This window comes from Perca flavescens, chromosome 22, assembly GCF_004354835.1.
Source record: "Perca flavescens isolate YP-PL-M2 chromosome 22, PFLA_1.0, whole genome shotgun sequence".
Classification (NCBI taxonomy): Eukaryota; Metazoa; Chordata; class Actinopteri; order Perciformes; family Percidae; genus Perca; species Perca flavescens.
In genome coordinates this window covers 20,318,186-20,343,445 of record NC_041352.1, presented here as the reverse complement: position 1 = coordinate 20,343,445, position 25,260 = coordinate 20,318,186, and the positions used below count along the sequence as shown (strand labels likewise).

The window sequence follows — 25,260 nt, the reverse complement described above, 5'->3', positions numbered from 1 at the left end:
AGGAGTAGATGGCAATCAGTGTTGAGGGTTTCCAGGTGGTTGAGTGAACAGGCAGGTGAACGGAAACGCCCAGCCTCACAGAACACAGACAGGGGAGACAAACAGTGGGGGAGACAAGCAAGAGGGGCTGTGGAAAATACAGCAAATCCTAACAACTTTAGTATTTCCATTTAATATTCTATATTTCTACTTCAGTACAAACATCGTTTCCCCGTCTGTCTGTTAAATATGAAGCTGTGGCCAAGACAGCTTAGCATAAGACTGGAAGCAGTACAACCACAACTTGTCATTTTTACGTTCATTTATTAATCAACCAATGTTAATTAGTGAGTATTTAGATGCTGGTAGGAGAACTATGTTACCTTTGGACATAGCCAGGCTAGCTGTTTCCCTCTGTTTCCAGTTTTTATTCTAGGCTAAGCTAACCATCTCCTGGCTTCATATTTAACTGAGATGAGACTGAGAACTGTGTTGCCTTCTCATCTCACTAAGAAAGTAAATAAGCCTATTTTCCAAAATGTCAAATGATACTTTTGAGAAAGGATCAATACTTCCTTCACCACTGCACATTGCACACTCACAGACAATTGCAAAAGTGCACAGGAAGTTTGATAAAAATCTAGCTTCTTCATAAGTCAGTCACTTCACCACAACATGCACTCTAGTATGTTTGATCTCAAGTCCGTAGAGACTTTTAAAAGGTCCTTTGAGATAAGACAGCCTAATGTCACCAGTCAGCATATACCAAGCACATGTAGTGACATACAGTGTACTGTAAATTGGTTGTTCAACAAGCTGTCTCTTTGGTACATTCCTTAATTTTCAAATTATTCAGCAGACAATTGGTGCAGATTAAGTGAAAATATTTATATGTAGGATACAAAAAGGAATCATGTTATACATCAGTTTTGACCAGCATGTCATTTGGGATTGTGCAATTCTAATCCTGTTAGTAGGTTTTAGGTATTGGCAGGTGAAAATTGAGTCACTAAAGGGAATTTACACCAGCCGACAATCTGCATGCCAGAGAATACATTGACATATGCTGCAAGAGGTGTCGGAATAATTCCCGACTAGGAAAAATCACATGAACGCCCCCCTTAAGTCGGAACAACAACTCGGAAAGTCTGCAAAAATGTTGTTACTCAATTTGCTGAGTTGACGTCATATTACACAGTAACATGGCAGACGAAAATATTGTGTTGAAGGTAAAAAAAAATTAATCAATTCATGTATTGCATATCAATTATTTCCTCACATGTGATTTGTAATATGTAATTTGAAAAGTTATTAATTATTACATTTTAAGGGATGTACTGGTGCAGCAACAAATCTGGGACAAAACCAATAATATAAAGCTTCAAACTAGAAATAAGTATTGGAAACAGCTATCAACTTGATGCTCAGAGCAATAAAATAAAACACATCTTCTTTGTAGCGTCCATGTTGTTTCCACATTGTGACTTAAAGCTCACGAACACACCAAAGTCGGCGGAACGACTTCCCAACTCAGGAAATGCGAATGCACCATTATATAATGTATAGTTTAGTTTATTATGAGGATCATCATTAGCTGACGCCTAGACGACCAGCTAGTCTTCCTGCGGTCCAAAATGTATAGAACTCAAAAAGGTGATAGGCAATAAAACATCATTATCCAGCAACTGATATGCAGGATTTGCTCAATTGTATAGAAAGAAGCAAAACACTTCACACTTGTTAGTCATAAAATATTTTTATTTAACTAGTAAAACGTCCATTTCCAAAATAGAATGACAACAACGTATACTCATGGGACGGCCCGAACAATGATTGGCATAAGGCGTTTTCTTTATGTTAATTACAATCTTTCTTTTTGCCAAGCTTTTCTATTGTTTCATTGGGTATAGGGCTAAAACCAGAGGTCTTTTGTTAATTTTGCTCCTTTACAGGGCATGACACCAGGCTAACACTATAATCTGATCTGTTGACAGGTTCTTTTCTTACTAGGCTTCCTTGGCAGGGTAATTTATTCCTTGGCTTTGTGCATTAGCCACTATGGCTTAGCCCACAAGGCGACTGTGCGTTTAAAGCTTTAGCACTCGACACAAAGGGTTTTCAAAACAACACATGAAGGGATTTTTTTTACACATCACATTTCATTTTGAAAAGGAGGATAATTCCTCTCTATTGCTATATTATCAGGGAATCTGCAAAAATGCAGATTTTGGTTACAAAACATTATTTAGGAATCACTTAAGTCTTATTTTGCATAAGATAGCAAGCTACAAAAACAAATACATAATCCAAAATACTAAGAACACACAACATGGGATAACATGAAACATAACAAGATTAGGCTGTAAATACAGAAATAAGCCATTGTCATGATATTCAGTATCTAGCACTAGCAGTAGCCTGTCCTTGTGCCCTTTGTTGCTGTACACTGAATTCAAATCAATAAGCAGGTCAGCGCCTATAGGCATCGTGTCTGCATGAGACTGTGCGTGCCATGTTGTGTGTGTGCATGTGTGCCAGAGGGGGATTATCTGAGTCGATCGGTTGTGATGGAGGCGGCTGCAGCGTTTCATTAAGCTGCTGTGATGCAGAGGCTGGCAGTCAGTCAGAGATTACAGGCAGACTGGCAGCGGGATTGTATGTGTCCTGTTTGTCTGTGTGTGCATCTTACCTCCCTCACAGATGGTGATGTAGTTTCATCCTCCCCCCTGCCTACTGCAACTAGCTTGTGGTTTCTGCATTCTGCTGGCTCGAAAGCACCATTTTGACACAAAGAAGACCTACACACACCCGTGTAATGTCTCTGAAAACATTGGCACCAGATGCAGCTTGTCTTATAGAATAAATTATGACAGGGCATCTTTGCTGGCTTATTACACACAGAAATAGAGAGTGCTTCTCTCTCATATAGACTGCCCAGTGTCAAAAGCAATGGGTCACAGGAATTTAATTTCTTTTAAAAATTGGATGGAGAGAGATATGTGTGCTTTGTGGCTCACTGCAAAGAGAGGTAACTCTATCTAAAGGGAAGGGGAGGGGGAGAGGGCAACAGGGCAGAAAGAGCAAAAAGGGCTGAAGGGGGTATTACTGGAAGGAAGCACGGACAGAGCGACCTTTGAGAGGCTGGGGAGGGCGGTAGTTGTCCACCATGCAGCACTCGGGCTCATCCTCACCGGAGAAGAGCAGGCTGCGGAATTTGGCCATCTGTGGAAAGGGAGAAGACGGTCACGTTAGTCATTGCTGCTGACCTCCTGTGACTGTCACTCAGCAAACCCATCACTAGTCTCACCGCCGAGTCACTGACTACACTTTATTTCAATTCAAGAGTCTTGTACTAGCAGTTGAGTTATTGATGCTTAAAGGAATAGTTTGACATTTTGGGAAATAAGCTCATGCACTTCCTTGCCGAGGTTTATATGAGAAGATCGATACCACTCATGTTTGTACACTAAATGTAAAGCTACAGCTAGCAGCCGGTTGGCTAAGCTTAGCATAAAGAGTGTAAACAGGAAGGAACAGCTAGCTACCAGCACATCTAAAGCTCACCAATTAAAATGTTATATCTCCTTAGATTAATCTGTACAAAAACTGAAGTGTAAAAACTACAAATTGTGTGGCCGGGTTGGCTCAGTTGGTAGAGCAGGTGCACATATATGGAGGTTTACTCCTCGATGCAGCGGCCGCGGGTTTGACTCCGGCCTGCGGCCCTTTGCTGCATGTCGTTCCCCCTCTCTCTACCCTTTCATGTCTTCATCTGTCCTGTCGAATTAAAGGCCTAAAATGCCCCAAAAAAATATTCTTTAAAAATCTACAAATTGTGGTTATTTACTGATTCCAGTCTTTTTGCTAAGATTAAGCTAGTTGCCTCCTGGCTGTAGTGTCATATTTAGCATTAGTCGATCATCTCGTCTAACTCTTGGCAAGATTGCGAATAAGCATATTTCCCAAAATTACTCATTTAAGTAAAAGTAGCAACATTACAGTGTCACATATAGTTCATTAAATACCAAAGTCTTGCATTCAGAATTTTACATAATCTATGATGATGCATCATATTTCATAAGTTGAACGTGTTTCGTACGAAAAATCTATTTTCAGGGAAGAAACAGCTGTTTCTAGTCTTTATCCTAAGTTAAGAAAACTGGCGTTAGCTTCATATTTACCGTACAAACATTACAGTGGTATATAACAAAAATACCTTCTCACTTAACTCTCGGCAAGAAAGCAAATAAGCGTATTTCTGTCAAGCACGGCAAGAAAAACAGGTCAGCTGCTACAGCATGGTGTCAGATGACCTATTTAAGAGATTTATCATTAACTCTGGTGAATGAGTTTGTCTAAGGTATTCACACTTCTTCAGCCACATGAGTATAATGTATAGCTTAGGTAACTATTCTCTACTGGGACAAAATGATTCAGCTTCTTACCTGATTAGAAACCATTACTCAATGACTTCTATGCCATTATCTGCTGGCCTTATATGGCACCAAGTCTGAAGGTTATGTCAACACATCTCACATGTTTACCTTTGAAACACCTACTCGCCGCCATGAAATAAACATTTGAGCAGGCCTAAAGACTCCAACCGGTCTAGAGGGGCTGTTAGTTCAGATTAATGGGTGGTTAGAAGTCAAATATCCACTTTGGTACTGCAGTGGTAGGATTAGGGTTAATTGTGAGAGTAAATACTTAGCAAATGCAGGTATAATGTCTACTGTGTTTACTTTATGGATGAAATCTCACACTGACTGCAGCTACGTCTCTTACAGTACAGAATGTCGGGGGTGGACACTTCCTGTTTACTCACAACGTACTGAAACAGAAATACTGTGGTAAAGCAACAGCATTTATGTGAACCCTTGCTGCCCCCATTCTCTCTGTGTTTTTCATCTTGAAAGTGAAATAGGCTCCTGTATTGCCTTTCCTAGTTATTTTTCTTGTCAGTTCAGCCGTGCAGCTGATCACTGAACAATCAAGCCCTTGATTTCGATCGTAGTGTGAGAGAGGCTTTTCAGACAGGGCTATTCAAGCCCGTGGGCTCGGAGCCAACCCTCTCGCTACCTCTTAATGGACGCTGTGAGCTAGCCATACCTGGTCAGCGCTGACACTGATTGGCTCTTTGCAGACAATCCAGGTAACGCTCTCCAGCAGAGGAGGTGTGGTTAGGGAGCCATCATATGTCCAGTAGTCTAGGCAACCAGGGAGCAAGGTAGAAGGGTCAAAGCCACCAAAAGTGGTCTGCTGGCCCTGAAAACAATAAAGAAATAAACAGAAAGAGAAGGTCAGTGAAATACCTTATCATAAATCATTAAATCCAAGAGAATGTGGTTTTTATAGAAACATACTTTGGCCTTGATATCTTTAAAGGCGTCAATAATCTTCTGAAGACTGGCATTTGGACCACCAATCTGAAATATAATAATGTTGAAGGTTAATTACATCATCATCAGCAAACAAAGCCATCCATTGCAGTAAAAATGTGTTATATTGATTGCACTTATACTGAACAACATGTTTTAATCGTTGCTACTGACCTTCAGGAATACTCCAACAACAGCAAGCCCATCAGGCTTGCTAGCAGCCTCACCAAAACTTTTGTATTTGGTGTTCCAGTGCACCAGATGGAGCTGGGAATAAATTAAACAAATAAATGAAAAACAAAGCCCTTCAGAAGTAATTGCTTTTTTATGATCCATTTTTAGAATCATGGAAATCCTGTTATTTCTGATCTGGTAACAGGACCTTTCATGCACATCATTATTCATTTTTTTCTAAATCTAACAGTAGATAGATAGATTGAAAATGGGAAGTTACGGTGTTGCAGCAGCAAAATATCAGACACACAGCACACATACAGAATATACAGTATTAAATAATAGGATACAATATACATGAAATAATAATAGAATACAATACAATACAAGATATAGATATTGAACTGAATAGCAGATGGGATGAATAGATTATTTTAAAAGTTTATTTTGCTATAAAAATGCTATTTGATCAACACAACACAATAAAAACAAAATGTTGTAAGGCAATAACTTTTTTTTAAAGGATGTAAGAAAAGTGTATTTATTTAAGGAGAAAAACCACATTCATTTGCTCACGGATTGATGTTTACTTATACAAAGACAATTAACAGAGACAGCAGAGACACTAACTGTATGTCAACCTCAATCTGTTAGAAACTAAAGCTTTCTGAGAATGACAATCAGCATAACGGCCCTGAGCATCTGTACCTCAGCAGGATACTTGGTCCCGTTCACAGTATGTTCGGAGCCCTTGTTATCAGAAGCTCCCCAGTGGAAATGAAACTGCTTGAGCCTGTAGGTCCCTGAGATGGGGCCGTCTTTCAGAGCTGCAGAACAAACACAAATCTCCCATCAGTTCATCCCACACTAGTCGTGGGTAGTGCTGCAGTCAGCCTGTTATCTTGTTATAAAAAAGATAACAGTGATTCATGGCCAAGTTTCAAACAACCTATGTGAAAGATAATATTTTTTTTGAGCAGAATACACAAAGAACAGGTTAACAAGATGAATAAGATCTGAGTATACACACTATTTGTACACACTTGTGTCACTGTGGTAGACTTCCTATTTAATGGAAGCAGACTCAGTTCCTGTTGTGTAAGCTCCAGTCAAACTGCGGGCTACGCTCAGTCCGAAATGATGTCCAGGTATTGTTAACATTAATCTGTCTCCCAATGTTACATAACGTATCTATTTGCAGAATACAAAGTAGCTCAATCTGTAGCGGATGATTCTATTTCTGGTGCAATGTTACGAAAAGCTGAGACAGAGAGACACACACACACACACACACACACACACACACACACACACACACACACACACACACACACACACACACACACACACACACACACACACACACACACACACACACACACACACACACACACACACACACACACAGGATATCTGTTTCTCAGTAGTCAGCCTCAAAAGATTAAAAAGGTGCAGAACTGATCTTGAAGAAATTGAGAGATGTGAGGGAGTTAAAGGCATTACTGAAAAATACAAAAATAAAGAGGCTTTGTGGTATTCATCTTTTCCACTGTGCACAAACACCCCCCCCCACACACACACACACACACACACACACACACACACACACACACACACACACACACACAGCTGCATGACAATGACAGCGTCAGATTGTCCTTTATTTAGAAGAGCAGGGTGGAAAACAAGTGAACTATCAAGGAAAGATTAAGATGCTCTAACTCATCTAGCTCATTCTTAGCAGAAGTGCTTTTTTTCATCTTGATAAATGCCCACCAGAAATAAGCCATCATTGTGTTGGTTATTTGATTTATTGGTTTATTTAGAAGGGGACAGTGCAATTTCATAAAACACATGAACAAACATGGTTAAAAAAGCCAGAATTAGCCAAAAGGCTATTTTTCATCTGTAGTCCCCTGTTGTTATGTAACCATATTCTTTATTATCCTTTATCAGAACAACCAATCCAAAATTCTTCAAATCTTAAATGCTTTTTTTTGGTCTCTTACTGAAATATCATACAATCTTATATGAATACATGCAATTAAACAAAAGAGGGAATAAAAACAGTGTAAGCTTCATTTGTATAGTACCTCACTCCCACGCACATTTGGCGTATTGATAGTGAACCGAGCCAGGGTTTGTTTGACTGAGAGAGCCTAACCTTCGTTTTTTTTTTTTTTTTTTTTTTTTTGCGCTTTTGACCTCACTAGCAGCTGAAAAGAGCTGGCGTGGGAAAGGTTTACCACGGGGTTACATTACCAATTCAATCAGTCTCTACATGCTTTGTGATTGGCATTTAATGAAGCCCTTGCAGGCTATTTATATTTGTATTAACGGTATGCAACAACAACAACAACAACAACCCCAAATAATTAATAAAATAAAAAATCAATGTTTGTCTGTTGGATCATTATTGTCAAATCCCTGTTGGCGCTATAGGCCTACTGGAAACTGGGGCGCAATTACCTATGCATCCATATAAATATTAAGATAATGTTAACATGCTTGAGTTCTATAGTCTTTAAGGTGGAGACTGGGAGAGCTGCTGTTAACACACAGGAGCCATGCATTAAACCTGAATGCCGCATTTAGCAGTTTAATGCATCCTATGAATCATCACCAGGACCCTGATTGTCTTTGTTAGCAACCAAACCAAAAAATAGCCCAGGTCCAGAACTCTTTCAGCTCCTCTTATTACATCTACAAATATTTGAATTATAATTTCAAATATAAGAAGATATTGTGTTTTCTCCAGGTTAAGACGATATATTACAATGCGCATAATCGGATTCTGGAGCGTTGATACCAAGCCGTGTATAGGCTCTCCACTGAGCGCCTGTGTTCATACAATATTAATGTCACACTAACTTGAGCTGTCGGTGTCATCTGCGAAGGTCACTTGGAAGGAATGTCCGTTGTTGAGGATATCGAGGCAGGTGGACGGGTCGTACTTCAGGCTCAGCGGCTTCAGCCCCTTGTCGTATGATGATGCACCAGAGACGATGTCAATGGGAGACTGGCGGGGTCCATTGGCAATAGGGAAGTTATCAGCCCATTTGTCGGGTCCTAAAAACAGTAGGATAATAAATTGTGATCATAGGAATATTAGTTTTGAGTATTTTAATTAAACAAATTGCGCATTTGGGAATGCGCTTCATATGCGCGTCAGAAAAGCCCCCCAAATGTGCAGAATTAAAAATGTCTGCATGCATTGGCCAGTGCATTCTCTGTTCTTCCATTCATTCTCTGTCATTAATGTCACCTCTGCATTATAGCGTGTACTTGCAATGAGAGCCTCACCGTTGTTCTCTTCGTATCCCCAAGACATGGTAACAGTTTTGGATCTATGAGTATGTAGAGCTGTAATTCCCTAAAGCGAGTCGTCCCTCAGCGCAAAGCAGCCAGTGTCCTCCACCTGACAGCTGCAGACCTTATATAGGGTCCCCTGTGAGCGGTGTGTGTGTGTGTGTGTGTGTTTGTCGGGCTGGTGTTAGCCACATGATGTCCGCAATGATCGGGAGGAGTTTGGATGCGCCGCAACGTTGCAACACTTTAGATCAATCAGGATCTCTCTCTCTCTCTCTCTCTCTCTCTCTCTCTCTCACACTCTCTCTCTCTGTTGTGGTGGTGGTGAAGTCCTCATTCACCGGCGACAGACGAGCAAGATAATATTCCTCGAAAAAAGTTCCCACATTCTCACCTTTCATTCAACAGGTTTAACTTGTCATATCAGGAAATTACGCGAATGAATGCAGTGGCACCTTCAAACAGCTGTGTGACATTATAATAGCTTTGGGAATATATATAATAAATATAATAATACTAAGACCCTAAAACGGAAAACTCCAAGGTAGGAGGGCCTCAAATAATTAGTAGGCTAAGTATAAAATAGCAATACGCACAATTGGTAGCCTACTTGTTGGATCACGACTAAATACGAGTAAAAAAAACATAGGCTATACGTTTGATGACAATGTAATAATCGATACAGTGTAACATCAATGGCTGTTTGGCTTTAACACTGCAGCTTATTTTGATCAACAACAACAAAAAAGGCATTTGGAGTCGCTGCTGCACGGAATCATGCGTTATGTTATTTGCAGAATTTCAGTTGGATCTCCAAACAAACAAAATAGTAATTATCTCCTATAGGCAAATAAAACACACTTTTAATCAAAAACACAACTAGTGTCTTTGGAATAAGAGAATGTTCGACAGGAGAGTTCTGGCGGGTTAATGCTCCGCAAAACAGATAAGAAAAACTGAAGGCACATCATTTATCCACGACAGGCCTAGTAGGCTATGCAAGTAGGCTGACTTGTGTTTACTAATAAAGACTTGACCCATCAACACATTATAATCACATATTAGTAACCTATGCCAAAAAGCGTGCCATAATTTGCATGACAAGTATTACAAACAAAATAATTAAGAACAAATTGTCTTGGGGATGTGCTTTCATCCTTCTATTGACGATCATCATCAGGGGCGTCGGACTGGGGGTGGAAAGGGGACTGAGTACCCGGGGCCCTCATGTGAGGAGGGCCCAAAAAGATGCTAGAATGAATAGCTGTGGATGTGGGGAAGGGCCTATTGAGAATGCCTTTCTAAAGGGCCCAGAATATTTTGCTACGCCCCTGATCATCATCCTTGTGGCCAAAACAGCTCAGTGTTCAAAGATAGCTCAGCTGATCAGAATATCAAACATGCTGAGACGAACACAGCAGCTGTGATGGTATTATGGTGCCACCTGCTGTTGGTCAATGGGACTACAAGACTTTTGGTGCGTCTTTTTCGTTTTTTTATTCTCTCCATGCAGGTTTGAGGCAAATAAACATAACCAATAGAAACTAAATTGATATTAATTCCATCTCAATCCAATTAAAGTAAAATTGCAATACAGTAATTAAAATGCTGTAATTTTTCCAATGATAACTTCTAAAATGTCAAATCATAGACCTACTGTACCATGAATTTCAGTATTATGGGGACAGTGTCATTTGGCGGAAAATGGGGTGCCAAACAGTGTGTGGCATTAATTAGATAATGTTAGAAAATCATTATTTGCAACAGATTTACACTTGTGTGCTTTTGTTTTGAAGGCTCCACGTCCAAAACAAACAAGCGTTTTCTGCTTTTATTCACTGGAAATCAACTCAGAGTCATATTTTTGGGTTTTGTGACAATAAACTGAACATGAAAAATGTTATGTTTTTTTTTTTTTAAATAAAAGTTGAGACTGGAATGAAGTAAGTAGTTTTCCCAATGAAGTTGTCCTTCAAACTGATGGTGTTTTATGCTAGATAACTTTTAGCTGTCCGAGAGTAAAGACAACAGGTGAGGTGAAATATGTATTGGCTTTAATAAAATAGTAGCTGTGTCACCACACACACACACACACACACACACACACACACACACACACACACACACACACACACACACACACACACACACACACACACAAGCTGTGTTTAGTCAGTGCAGTCTGTAGACGTGTTCAAGTTGTAGTTGAATCCAGTCTGTACCCTGATTGGCTGGAGGCCTGGATCTGTGCCCTCATACAAACTCTCCCGACTGTCACCTCCATCTATACAGATGCCCTGCTTCTCGATGGTGTAGTTCAGCACAGCAAACGGGGCCACGGGTGACTTGGCTATCAGTATCTGTCTCTGGTTTGCGTCCGCATACTGGACAATAAGACGCGTGTTGACACTGTGACTCCAGGTGTTACCCAGAGCCGCTGTCACAAACCCAGAATCCACCTCAGATCCCACATGAGTTGTGATCTGGTTGGTGAGTACCACAGGTATGTTGAACTGGTGGGCCAGGTATTTCAGGGTGGAGGCCTCGTGACCCAGCAGGCTGCTGCGGTGCATCAGGTTGCCAGGCAGCGTTGTGTCAAACTCCTTTCTCACCACTGAGGCCACAGAGTCCAGGATGATGAGACCCGCTCCCGTTGAGATGATGTCCTCTTCTAATCTATCCAGCCTGTTGAGGACATCTTGACAGGTGAGCTCCCTGAAGAGGTGCACCCTCCCGGCCATCTGCAGGACTCTCTCCTTACCGCTGAAGTAGTCTGGGAACCGGCTCTGAGCGATCTCTACCAGCCTCTCAGCAGAGAAAGCTGACTCTGTGTCGATGTAGATCACACTGCTCTCTAGGCCTCCCTCACTCTTTGGCAGAGTGGCCAAAACACTCAGCATCAAGCACATCTGAGTCTTCCCACAGCCAGAGGGCCCTGTGACCTCTGTGATGGTCCCACGGGGCAGGCCTCCTCTCAGAAGTTTATCCAGAGCAGGCAACGACGTGGAGAAACACGACTGTTGCTTCCACAGCTCCAGAGCCGTCGTGACTGGCGGTGCAACGGCTTTGCTCACTGACCGCAGCAGCACTGAGGCCTTGTGGTAGCTCAGCCCTGCAACATACATCACTTCAACAGCAGACAGAGACAACAGGTCCTTGCAACTTTCTATTTGATGTCGTTTGAGTTGCTCACACATGTCATGTGAAACGCCGGTTCGCTTTAGTATTCTGGTCGCCATTTTTTAATACGGAAAAACGACAACATCAACAACGGAACTTTTTCCGTTTTTCCCCCCCCTAGGATGGCGAAGGTATGACCCGCCTTACTCGCCCTCTGATTTGCTAGCACTCGCTGCCTGATCTCGTTGGTTAGGATTAGGCAAGAGGAGTGGGATTGGTCAGGTTAGGTAAGAATGTCAGGGTAAACCAATCAGAGGTGTGAGTGAGGGAGAGCAGGGCGGGACATGGGAAACCGGTGTCAACAGTCGTCGCAAACAGATGACGTGAAAGAAAGAGCACCCACTAAGTAGCTACCTAGCGAGCACATGAGGATATCAACACCAAACATCAGCTCCTGAATTACGGTGTGTTTATACGTTTTTATTGTTAAGTCCTTACGCTGTAAACGCGCTGTTTTCGATCTCTTTTATGAACAAAATACGCCATTTAGTCAAATTAATCAACTTCTTTAGCTAGATGGTGACGAAAATAACTGTAGCCTCACATGTAACGATACAGTACGTCAGCTGGTTTATCACTAAAAGGTTGTCTAGTTGCCTTCACACTTAACCAGTGGTGGAAGAAGTACTCAGATCTTGTACATAGTGTAAACATATAATAACATACTCTGTTACAAGTCCTGCATTCAAAATATTACTCATGTTAACATATACACGTATTAGCATGTTTAACTAGCTAACGTTATAACGTTAAAGTATCAAACATAAAAGTACGGATTACGCAGAATGGCCCTTTTAATATTATATCACTGGATTATAAATTTATAACATGCATTTCTTACAGATTAATGCATCACTATTTATTGTGATGCATTAATCTGTAAGAAATGTCAGTAGTAAAATCAGTAATCCATAAATCAGAATTTATTTCTATTTTTATATTTTGTATTAATAATTAAAACGGTCAAATGTTGTCAAATAAATGTAGTGGAGTAAAAAGTGCAATATTGGTTTCCAAAATATAGTGGAGTAGAAATATAAATAGTATTAATTTTCACGTAAAGTACAAGTACCTCAAAATTGTACTTAACTACCTGCATTTGACTGTAGGATTAGTTAATACAAATTCTCTCTATTTTGTTTTCTTTTTTATATTTGGTTGGCCGATTTCCTTTAATGAAATCACATTAGGTTGCATTTTACATTTACTGTATAAAAAGGTTCTATATAGGCTAGTAGTCTATTATCATACTATTACAATTATTGCTTGTGAATTGCGAGCTATTCATTTGGAAAATGCTTTTCTAAAACTCAGCTTATGTATGTCTTTTTCCACCAACCCTACAAATAAACAGACAGACAACTGGGATCAGGCTTTGTTTTGTTTATGGTGCAACTCTTGGTAAGAGTCTAGACACTGCATGAAATTGTAAGATGGTCAGCTGTGACAATGTCAAATGTTGTGAATTTAACAGAAAACATATTGGTGGGTTTGGCCTCAATTTATGGCACATTCAGAAGGATTTATTCATACTAATTTATTAATTTATATCAGTGGTTCCCAGCCTGGGGTCTGGGCACCCCTCAGGGGGGCAGCAAAGATCACAGGGGGTGCGCAAGTCTTTATCTGGTGTGAGGTTGAGGTAAAAAAAAAAAGAGGTTTGGGAACCACTGATTTATATCATCTGAACTTCTTGACCCTGTTCACGTTTTATGACTCACTGTCTTAAGGAGCGAGCTTTTGGTGTAAACACAAATGTTGCTAATCAGGTTCCTACTGAGTGAAGGAGGCATGTAGAGAGCCTGGAAAAAAAACTCAACAGCTGTCCTTTTTAGAGTAGTGAGCCTGTGTGATCAATGTGGGAACTAATACTTAAACAAAACAAAGGATAAAACGGAGGCCATGGTATTGAAATGAAGTATCTTCCCATGCGCCTATCCAAGCTGACTGGTGTTGTCTCCGCAGGTAACATGGGGAAGAATAAACAAAAGGGGAAAAAGCAGAAGAACGTCTTTCAAGTCGCAAACAAGCACTTGAAGCCCAAGAACAAAGCGAAACCTGTCACGACAACGCTCAAGCATGTAAGATCTATTTTCTTTTTGCCTATATTTTCTTCTCTTTTGTATGTTGGACCTGTTCTAGCGTACTTTCATTTGTGGCTTCACAGATCAATGCAGTGAAAAATGAGAAGGTGGAGAACCTCAATCAAATCTTCACAGAAGTCCAGAGGGATGTTAGGAGCATTTCAAAGTCTGTAGCTCCTGAACCAAAGAAACAAACGCAGGTAGGGGAGTAAATTGTTGACATTTGACACTCATGTTTATCATCCAGCATTTTAATCCTTTTGACATAATTAATGCTAATTATGTTTTGTGGGTTTTTTTAGGTTGTCAGAGAGCCACCAAAGGAATCTGTAAACGTTGACAATGCGGCTCAGCTCTTCTCTCAGCTATAATGGACCACGACAGCGGGACTGTCATAAAGTCTAAGGACAAACACAGTGACCAACTGAACTGTATGTCTCTTCATGATGGACATGTCAGTCAGTTTACTTCCAATGCATTTTGACATTTCATGGCAAAATGAGGACTGCAGATAAGATGAAAATTAAAAGAGGTTACTCCATGATAGGAAAACGTGTTGGGTACCGAAACCCGCGTCCACTTTTGGTTCCTCTTTTCGGTTCCACTTAATGTGTCGACTGAAATATTTTCCCTCTGTCACTCCGAAACGGAACTACAGACAAAGTGTGATATTTTTTCCGTTTCGATATCACACTTTGTCTGTAGTCTACCGTTAGCTAGCTACCGTAAATGTATTCTACTTTTAAAATGCCATATTTTCCCTCTGGGCTCACCAAAACGGACGTAAAAGCATATTAACCATTCATTGCAAGTGATCGCTAGTAAACATATTATATCTTTGATGTCATTTTTCAGTTTTTCAAGAATCGGTTTAGGAAAAGTACCGGTTTGGCATCGTAATTGTAAAAATCCAGACGATACCCAACCCTAAGTATTGTAAGCATTCTGTATATTCAATGCAAAGAAAGACAAATGTGTGCTCAGTGATATTGTTTCAGGATCAAAGGAGATTCTTTTATTTTTATTAATGAATATTTTTTTGTGTAGAAATCTTTGTTTTCTCTAGGCTGCAACAAATGATTATTTTCCTTATTAATTAAGCTGCTGGCTATTTCCTTGATTAACTGTAGACTAGTGAAAAATATCCATCATAACAAAGAACCAACAGTCCCTAACAAAAACATACTCTGTTAACTATCATATATCAAAAAAGAACATCAGCAAATACTTCACATTTAAGCAAATGGAACCAGGTAATATTTGGCATTTTTGCTTGAAAATAGGCTGAAACAATTAATCAATTAACACAGTAGTCACTAATTCATTTTCTGTTGATTTGACGGTAAACTGTTTTCTTGACTAAACTGTTGATGTGGCTGCGTCTTCATCATCTGAATCTGCATGAAGTTAAAGGTGACTTATGAAAGATAATTAAACAGAACATTTTCAAAGGAAAGATATAACCATGTGCACTGTGCCCTACTCTTTGAATTTTGTTTTGCAAGCCAGTTCAAGGTTTTTGCACCTTTTTTTTCTCCATGCTTTTCCTGCCTCTGATGTAGTGTAAATGAAGTCACAAAGGAGATCGTCATGACTGCTGTTTGTGATGATGAACGTGTGTTGTTCCAAAGAGATTTGTTCTTCTGGAAATCATTAAAATTGCATGTAGAAGTTCACATAACAAGCTCAAACTCACATATGTAGCATCATTAAATAGTATACTGTAATGTTCATTTGAGAGAGGCATTGATCAAACTCATTTTGAGGCTGCAGTTTGTAGTCTTGCTGTACTGAACTGAATCATAGTGTCAGGCGTTTCTAATATTCCGTCCACCGCTGTAAGTACAAGCTCTATTGCAGAGGCTTCACACTGTCATTTATATTAGGACTGCACCTGAAGATGAAGTATAGATTTCTTTCGGCTCCACTTGCGGACAGCGGGCAGTTATCAGTATGCTACGGCTGCGTCCTGTTGTAGAAACTTGACACCAGAGGGCACAGGTGTACCCGGGCCCAGCTGAGTGCTCGTCTTCATGGCGACCTCTGGCTGAGCTAGTTAGTCAATAAGTCTGGAGCAAGGTGAAGGCATGAGTCAGGCTGGTAAACAAACCAACGCATGTTGACATAAATAAGGAAAGAAGAAGATTTTCAAGGTGGAGATGACTTGAATGAAGATTTTATTTATTATTCAGTAGAGGTGGTTGTACTGAAAAGCTTTAACCTGCAATAACTAATTACTTTGACTACTGTGCAACACATCACTGTCACTATTAGTCGATATGATTAACTTGTTAGAAAACCGTTGCTTATTTACACATTCAGCAGTCACGGAGCAACATTGTGATTCATTTGGAGACATGTTTGTGTCCACCTGATTAATTTAAGTCCAATATTCACTCTCTTTAGCTCTGTTTTTGGTCTCTACCACCTGCTGAAGAATATAATCTGCAGAGTACCTGGAGGGCCTTAAAAGTCTTAAAAATGTCTTAAATATAATTTTGAAAAATAAGGCCTTAAAAGTCTTACATTTCGTTCACAAAGGTCTACATACATTTGTATTGAATTTTCATAAGATTAAATAACTCCATTGTTACGTCACGAAGCTATTGAGTACTAAAATGCATTAAATTCAAGTAATTGGTAAACAATTATTTTTATAGCCTACAATCGTTTCTGATATTCCATTATATCCCAGTATGTTCATGAAGTTGGTATTACATTTTATTCTAAATGGTGTAAAAAAGGTCTTAAAAAGTCTTCTGCTGTGCATGAAATCAACGCTGATGAGAGCGGTGAGAGTGACACCAAAAATTATTATTAAATTATTAAATTTTATTATTTTATTATTTTATTATTTTATTATTTTATTATTTATTTATTTTATTATTACATTTTATTATTATTTTATTATTTAAATTATTATTAAAGTTGCGCGCCATAAAAACAATGAGCTGAAAGATGCTAAAACGCTTCATAAAGCTGAAGGGGAAACTGCAGAGGGTTTGTCACTATGAACAACCCCAATTAAAAGTAGTTATTTGATCTTTTGTTAATATAAAAATATTGATTAGAGCTTTAAATATATAAATGTGTAAATGGATGAGGCAGGAAGCTCCTGAAAAGGGGGCATCTAACCCCTGAAGCATCAATAAAAGTTCTAAGAAACGACAGCAGAATCACAGGAAATCAACAAATATGAAAAGATTTGGTATGAAATGCATTAGATAAATGCCTTTAGGGCTAAAACATTTATTTTATAATATAGAGGAAAAGGTTTTCAGTTGGAAACTATTGGCGAGTAGAGTAGCAGATGCAGTGTTAGTTAAGGTGTCAGGTGCTTCCCACTGTGATCCAGATGGCTGCACCACAGCACAGGCGGTGGGGTTGCACTGCTACACACCCTGGGGAGACAGATATCGTGCCAGCACATGCACACATTGCATTTTGAATGTAATCTTCATGAGCTGGTAGGGGGTAGTTGGATCTGTGCAGAGGGAGAGGGTGTGTTTGTGTGTTTCTCAGCCAAAGAGTGTTGTTAGTCATTTGTGTTGCTGTTAGTCATGCAAAAACAAAACACAGTTCTGCTTGTTTCTTTTAAACTTATAAAAAACTTGGCTCAGTATGTCTCACTAATCTAATGATGCCATATTTTATTTTATATATATATATATATATATATATATATATATATAAAGCATATAGAGAATTGATTTTCATTAATTAGATTCTTAATTAAAACTTTGTCTTAAGACAAAAAAAATAAAGGCACTTTTGATTGAACTTCATTAGTCAGTTGCTTAATTGGATGTAATCAAAAGGGACATTTTAGACAGCCACCAGAGCTGGAAATGTCCACAAGATGGTGCTCTGGATGGGGCTTATCAATATGCAGGGTGACAAGCAAGGAAGTGGATCTGTGTGTGTGTGTGTGTGTGTGTGTGTGTGTGTGTGTGTGTGTGTGTGTGTGTGTGTGTGTGTGTGTGTGTGTGTGTGTGTGTGTGTGTGTGTGTGTGTGTGTGTGTGTGTGTGTGTGTGTGTGTGTGTGTGTGTGTGTGTGTGTGTGTGCGCAAGTAAAGTGTTAGGCTCCCTGAATGCCAATAAGAAGCTGAAGGCCTATTTGCAGTATGCCATTCCCACCACACAGCTGGGTTTTTCACTCCGACAGGACTAGCAGCAAAAGGTTACAGCACCTGCACTTCTCCCTGTGACAGAAATAAGAATCACTGTGTTTGTTGGTGCAAGAGACATAGACAGACACAGCAAGTGCGTGTGTGTGTGTGTGTGTGTGTGTGTGTGTGTGTGTTGTCTGCTTGTGTTTGCCTATGCAGATTTGCTTTCCACAGCCATTTCAGATCACAGCAGTTGTCACAAGCCAGACGGCAGTGTTTTTTTATGGTGATATACACGTCTCTGATCTTCTTCCTATTCCTCTTTTTACGAATGCCGTAGGGGGCAAGGGCATATTGTCAGCTTTAATGTCTTAATGGAATATGCGGTTAAATGATGAATGCTTTTATGACAGCTTTGCTTTGTGAAAAACACATGGTGAACTATTCAAAGCACATCAACCCTGACTTTGAAAGAAAGCCATGTGAAATTGTGATATTTGAAAATGTCTAAATGCCATTCAAAGTAAATTATAAGTCGTGATGAAATCTGAAACGGTATGTTGGCATGGCTATTAAACAAATTAATGTTTCACTCTGCAGCATAGGGTTAAAGTCTGATAAATGTGCCTGAAAAGGATATATGTTAATGTAAATTTACTCAGAAAATTATCTTTACTGAAACACATTTGTCATTAAAAAAATGGAGCCCTTTTCCTACAGTAGTCTTTGGAATCTCCCTTTTTAATGTATTTAAAGGCATTTTGCCAACAAGTGAGACAGCCAAGATTCAAATTATGATTAAAGTTTCTTGTCAGACCAGAGTCCAGTGGAGCAATGTCCTAAAATTCTCCTCACGCTCTCACGCCTGCGGACTTATCTCGTGTGAATCTGTATGTTTTTGCTATAATCTTCAGTGTTATAGTCAGGGATTTCTGGCTGCGACTGTGCCCTCAGTGTGATTTGCTGTTTGATTAAGAGTCTATCCCTCCGAAGGTCAGATCACACCCATGCACACGCTTGTGATGTTTTTCCACAGAAACACCAAAAACATCACTGACTGACATGATGAAGCTGGCATCGAGCTAGCATTTTATTTTGAATTTATGTTGAATCTGAAAACTTTGGGCAGGAGAAAAGACAGCTACAACAAGTCTTCCCAATCCGTTTACCATCATAGAACTCAACCAAGAAAACATTAATCTAATACATTTTGAATAAATTTAGCATTACACAAGGACTGGTGTTTTTGCAGACATGTTTTTAGAATAGTGGTGATTAAGCATGTTATAATTTCATTAAAGCTTTTACATTTGTTGTTCTTAGCACCTGGGGTAGAAGTAAAAAGTCTTGATTAAGAGGGCTTCTCACTGAGTTAAAGTAAGTGCCAGCCACAATTCAAATTCTGAATTCTCTTAATGCCAGCAAGGAAAGCTGATTAAAATGTTTTTTTCCCTTGTCTCTTTCCTGTCTCTTTTATCGTTAGAAACACAGGAGGCTTGGCATTCTGCCACTCCTTGCTTCAGAAATATCTTTGCATCAAGGTCAGGAAGAAACTGAATTTTAAAGACTATACAGATCCAAACCCCAGTGTCTGCTAAATCTTTGCCTGGGAAAATAGTAGAAAATGGAGGCGTTTGCAGATGTTTTGACTATTTGTACAAGTATCTACTACGTGTTAAAGTATTGTTGGGGATTTTCCTCCTCTGTGTCCCCCCTTTTGGGACAATGTGCCTGACTCCAAATAAAAGACCTATATATCCCCGCACATTCGTTAAATTGGAATTACAATGATCCTAAGCAAGAGCCAAATAAGACGATAAGATAAAGTCAAATACATTTGTTTAATCAGTCAAGCATCAGAGTTTCAATACACAGATCTGTGGGATCACAAGGCACGCAGAGACTAAGTTTTCCTAGCAACAGACAAAAATCCGGAGCCGGTCCACGTGTCTCTAGACTATCGGACCTTGTGCGCCCCAATCTATTCTTCCCCTCATCTCTTATACTTTCTTTCTTGGGCCCCCTCTTCTTCCGCACCGGGACTGCTATCTTCACACAACACCCGCCAGGGTGGGGGCCACTGTGTTATGTGTCGTCTTCATTTGCTCTCATGCGAAGCTATACATTCTACTCCTGTTTCACTTGTTATTATTACTCAATGTACTTTGCTCGAGGCCACTGTGACCCTAACTATCTTATATTTATGGCTTAAGCTAAATAAGCATACACCAAAACACACTTGGTCTCTTATGGAAACCATTTACATTCTTATTATATGTATCTGCAAATAGTAAGAACATTATTCTACAGTATCAAACAATTTTCATACGTAACAGAGATTTAAAAAAAATCCACTCTTCAATCAAGCTTTACCCACTCAGCTCCTTTAAATCATCAAGACCATGCTTACTTTGAGAGTCTCCCAAAAGCTCATCATTTATTGAGTTTTAACTTCAACAAAAGCCATTTGAAAACAAAATCAGTAAGTGGGTTCTTCTGGGTAATTTGCCTACATAATACCTCATCTTCAGTCCTCATACCCAAGTATCACAATGATTCATCATTCAATCATTTGTCATTTGTCAATGCAATTTAAAAGGACATTCCACCTCTATATGGTTAAGGTTTGGTTACATTTGGGTAAGATACATAACATGTGGTCTTCGCTGTAATGTCAGTCACAATGTCACATTCCTTCCACCTTTGCATCTGAGAGATTTCATTTGCAGCTTCTCCAAAAACAAGACATTTGGGGATGTCACCTTGGGCTCTCAGAGTTTGTGATTGGGTATTGTTTTTACTATTTTTAATGAATGAATTAATCAAAACATAATTATCAGATTATTGGTAACAGAAAATAATCGCTTGATGCTGCCCTACAAACGACTGATGTCAGGTTTCTGGAGCGCATACTGTACATATAACCATTGTTTTAAAGCCTTGCGAGGATATTTCAACGTATATCGGGTCCTATAATGAAGCTACCACATTTTGATTTTGAAATGTAGTACAATGCTGCAAATAACAGGGAAGTTACTCCCAATGTATCATGATTTATCAAAGGTCTTATCCACAATTTGATCTTAACATGCAAGAATCTCAAACTTGGTAGACAGGGCAATGCTTGGGACTGACCACTAGAATTTATAGTCCCGATTCTTAGCCGAGTCAAAAACTCCATGCCACAAACTGTATCTGGATCACAACCAAATGCCAAAACAAACAAACCCAAGCCTCTGCAGCTCTTTCCATCTGCAACAAACCACCCGAGCGTCAAGCCACTGCAAGCTGTTTGGCTCGTAGGGAATAAAATAGGTTTTACACTTGAGAGAACACAGCACACAGAGTTGCTTTTTTAATGGGATCCCCGGCACGATGCTCGAGTCACCGGTGAGGTCCCACCTGCGGGTACTGTGGGCCGGTTTGTAGCTGAGGGACAGGAAAGGGAGGAGAGAGGTGTAAGGCTCAGAGGAGATCTGGAGGGGAGCGTCTGCTTGCTTGTCAGGGAAGTGGAGAGGGAAGAGAGCTCTCTGGTACACCTGTCGACGCATGAACAAAGTACATCTGTTCATCCCCTCCTCCTTTGTCAGATGCCCCTGTGTCACAGTCTCGTTCTGTTTCACACATATGAGCAGAAATGCACAAGAAAGCGGGGCAAGATATACCGCAGTGCAAAAATACTCAGTTTACAGCATTATATAATTTGTCCAGTCGTCAGAAAGCCTTGTGCTGTTTCTGTATTTACACAAAATGCATGTCTGTAGCAAAAGTGAAATTGTTTAAAATGTGTCATGTGCAAGGTTGTGAAAAGAGATTTTTAATCACTGCCTAATGTTTGGGCTTGAAAATATATGTTAAAAAGTATAGCTTTTGTGAGAAAATATGTAACAGATTGGCTGATGCATCGACTTCATCATCATCATCCTCTTTATCTTCAGCAATTCAGTGTGAATTAATATATGCATATAAAATATACAGTAATATACTGTAAATGTCAAAATTGTCCTTTTTCACGCATTAGGTCTGACTAGTGTTTGGGACAGACGTGCCTTGCATTTGATGATATTTAAAAAATAAAAAAAATCTCAACAAATGTATTTCTTTTTTAAGGTGTTGAAACTATTTTCTCAATAATTTCCCTCACTATCAGTAAGGGACATGAGGACACAATTTTTTTTTTTAACAGTTTGTATCAGTTTTTTATTTCCAGTGAGAGACTTCTGTGTTTGTGTTTTTGTCCTAGATTTTCTCGCTGGTTTGAAACGGATGTAGCTCAGTTGGAAAAATGTGACACTACCCTGCACTAATCAGAGTTTAGTTACACTTGAACCAAAACAGTAATGATAGTTGGGTTGTTTGCTTGTGCTGCCACGAATGTCGGTCAAATCCAATCAAACAACAGCCACACGGCCCTGATGAAGTAGATTAACAGAGTTTTAGGGTGTTACAAGGATACAAGGTTCAGGTTGCTGGAACGCAAGGGTACAAAGCAACATTAATAATCTGGTAAGTGAGTGGGGAAAAAGGAGCTGGTATATATACCGGCAGGGTGATTGGGCAATGAGACACAGGTGAGCAAGCTGTTTTTTCCCTCCCAAACCTTTAAAGGTTCTATGACATGCTGCTCTTTGGATGCTTTTATATAGGCCTTAGTGGTCCCCTAATACTGTATCTGAAGTCTTTTTCTCGAAATTCAGCCTTGGTGCAGAATTACAGCCACTAGAGCCAGTCCCATAATGAGCTTTCCTTAGTATGTGCCATTTCTGTGTCTGTAGCTATTGAGGAGGAGAGAGGAGGGGGGGGGGGGCAAGGTGGGGGTGTGGCCTTGACCAACAGACTGACTTGCAGAGCAAATCTCAAATTTGCCGGAAGTTCGTCAGGGTTTACCCAGGCTAGGATAGCCAGGGCTCGGTTTACACCTATCGCCATTTCTAGCCACTGGGGTACCATAGGCAGGCTGGGGGAACGCATATTAATGTTAAAAAAACTTCATAAAATGAAATGTTCATGCCATGGGACCTTTAACCTTTAATTGTTGCTATTTAGTCTCTTTATAGAGAGAGATTTAAAAACACGTTTTTAGGGGCTTTTAAGGCAAGTTTTTGATGTTTAAGCTGTCAACACTTGAAAGTATAAACATGGAAATATTTTTTCTTTCAGGCAAAAAACAAGATCTTAAGACTAAATACATGGCTTGGCTTGCTTGATATGATATGGTTAACTGTTATCTTATTGGTGTTTTCTTACACAGCTTTCTTTATGCACAGAGGGATGTTGTTTCATCATTTGAATTTTAAAGTTGGTTGCTCTGTGTTTTGGCAGACTGGTGCTGCACACTTAGACCAGAGATTTTTTATTTCTAATCTCATAGTTTTTTTTTGCCAGTCACCTTGCATAACTGCTGTTCACTGCTTTGGTCCAAGTTCATTGTATTCAACAGATATTCTGTTGGTGCTATACTGCTAATCAATGATGGGCTTGGGGTTACCTATAGCCAAGAAACTTAGTTGTGATGTTCTTTTTCCTCTAAGCAGCTGTTGTGGAAGTTCCCTTGAGCAATTGTTGGATCTTCTCAATGGCAGGTGGTGGATAATAGTGCTACAGGGAGTATACAAATGTAAATAAGCCTGTGAAGGTGCTGAATAAGACTATGCATGCTCAGCAAAACCTCCCTGAATGTAGAATAAGAAAAAGAAATAATGCTCCTTATCTCTCACCACAAATTTGTTCTAACAATACATAATCTATGACTCTGTTCTGGGTCTGCAGCTTGTGTTTGCATTGATATTTAGTCATAAATTTGTATTGTTTGGCACAGTATCTTGCTTTGCAAGGCAGTTCAAGCATATTACATCTAGTAATCAATGACATGATAATAAGCAATCAGATTTTAGTTTAGAGACGATAGAAGTTGTACAAAGGATTGGGACAATGGATTGGGATAATGGAAGATCCGTACATTTCTCTTACAACACAGGAACATTTTCAATGTTAGCAGAGGAGAGCAAAAAGAGAGCGATCTGTTATTCAGGAGAGAAAGGGAGTTACATGAAGTGCTTGTTGATGAGAGGAAGTCTCAGTGGAAGAAAAGGAAACTCTGCTGTCCCGACCGGGGTGAGCAGGTCAGCGGAACGTCAGGGATCCAGGAGGCAGAGGAGCTGAGGCTCTTCAAGAGCAGTGGGGATGTTGCTGCAGGGAGGGTGAGGATCCGGGCAGGAAGACAACGTGGTTGCTGGATTGTAGACTAAAAGGGAGCTGGTGCAGCTCCCTTAGTAGCCAGGAGTTCCAGCACCAGGATTGTACAATTTGTAGATAGTATTATGCTGCATTGTTGGTTACGTTCCATTATCTTGAAACACGTAAGACCTGTACGATGAAGATGAAAATTTTTTAACTCTTTTGCTGGAAGAGTTTGGAAGTGTTTATTGTGTTTATTTACTGCAACGACATTTAAGGATTTAAATCTACAACTGAGGTTTTCATTTTTTGTAAAAAACATCGTAATCACCAAAGTAATGGCTGGGATCTTGGAACAAAATGGGTCCAACGGGGCAACAATTAGTGATTGAAAACAAATCCTCAGGTTGGACAAAGATATTTGGAAAAGAACACAAAGGCAAAAAATAAAATGATTGCCCATGTTTCCTGCCCGAACTTTAGACTCAATGTACTTGCTATAGTTGGTTTTCCTGAGTAATGAGGCTTGTTTGCCTTTATTTGTGGATATAGGTTAAAGAAAATAAGGGGAGTGAGAGCAAATATTCAGTCAAAATCAAAGCCAAATATGACATGTCACAAGTAGTTTCATAGAAACCGGCTATTTCAGTGAACAGTTGCAAAATCAAATGAATAAATAATAAACAGGTTTCTTCACCTGTTTCATGATTTAATGCTCAGCTGTTAAAATAACAATATAATGTAAACATAAATACTGTATAACAACAGGAGTACCTTTTTTTTTTTAAATCAAAGCTCCATAAGGTGCACATTTAAATAAAAAATATATCTTAAATAAAAATAGCCTATAAAATAAAAGTGGCCAAGTTC

General features: G+C 39.6%; 3 protein-coding genes across 4 annotated transcripts; 1 reads left to right on the top strand and 2 right to left on the bottom strand.

Moving 5' to 3' along the window:
- Positions 1-1,988: 1,988 nt before the first annotated feature.
- On the bottom strand, positions 1,989-8,976 carry ca2 (carbonic anhydrase II). Its single transcript, XM_028569235.1, has 7 exons — positions 8,835-8,976; positions 8,403-8,600; positions 6,240-6,358; positions 5,532-5,624; positions 5,343-5,405; positions 5,089-5,244; positions 1,989-3,201 (listed from the first exon to the last, which is right to left on the bottom strand). The coding sequence occupies exons 1-7, from the start codon at positions 8,860-8,862 to the stop codon at positions 3,082-3,084; spliced, it is 777 nt and encodes a 258-aa protein (XP_028425036.1). The 5' UTR covers positions 8,863-8,976; the 3' UTR covers positions 1,989-3,081.
- Positions 8,977-10,898: 1,922 nt separating this feature from the next.
- Positions 10,899-12,196, bottom strand: rad51b (RAD51 paralog B). Its single transcript, XM_028569239.1, has one exon. The coding sequence runs from the start codon at positions 12,077-12,079 to the stop codon at positions 11,009-11,011; it is 1,071 nt and encodes a 356-aa protein (XP_028425040.1). The 5' UTR covers positions 12,080-12,196; the 3' UTR covers positions 10,899-11,008.
- On the top strand, positions 11,732-14,509 carry rbis (ribosomal biogenesis factor). 2 transcript variants are annotated; one of them, XM_028569241.1, is made up of 4 exons: positions 11,732-11,992; positions 13,986-14,101; positions 14,188-14,304; positions 14,407-14,509. In XM_028569241.1, exons 2-4 carry the CDS (start codon positions 13,991-13,993, stop codon positions 14,473-14,475), a joined length of 297 nt encoding a protein of 98 aa, XP_028425042.1. In that variant the 5' UTR covers positions 11,732-11,992; positions 13,986-13,990; the 3' UTR covers positions 14,476-14,509. The 2 variants fall into 2 exon arrangements, with proteins under 2 accessions (XP_028425042.1, XP_028425041.1); XM_028569240.1 differs by lacking the exon at positions 11,732-11,992 and adding an exon at positions 12,324-12,424.
- The last annotated feature ends 10,751 nt before the right edge of the window (positions 14,510-25,260 follow it).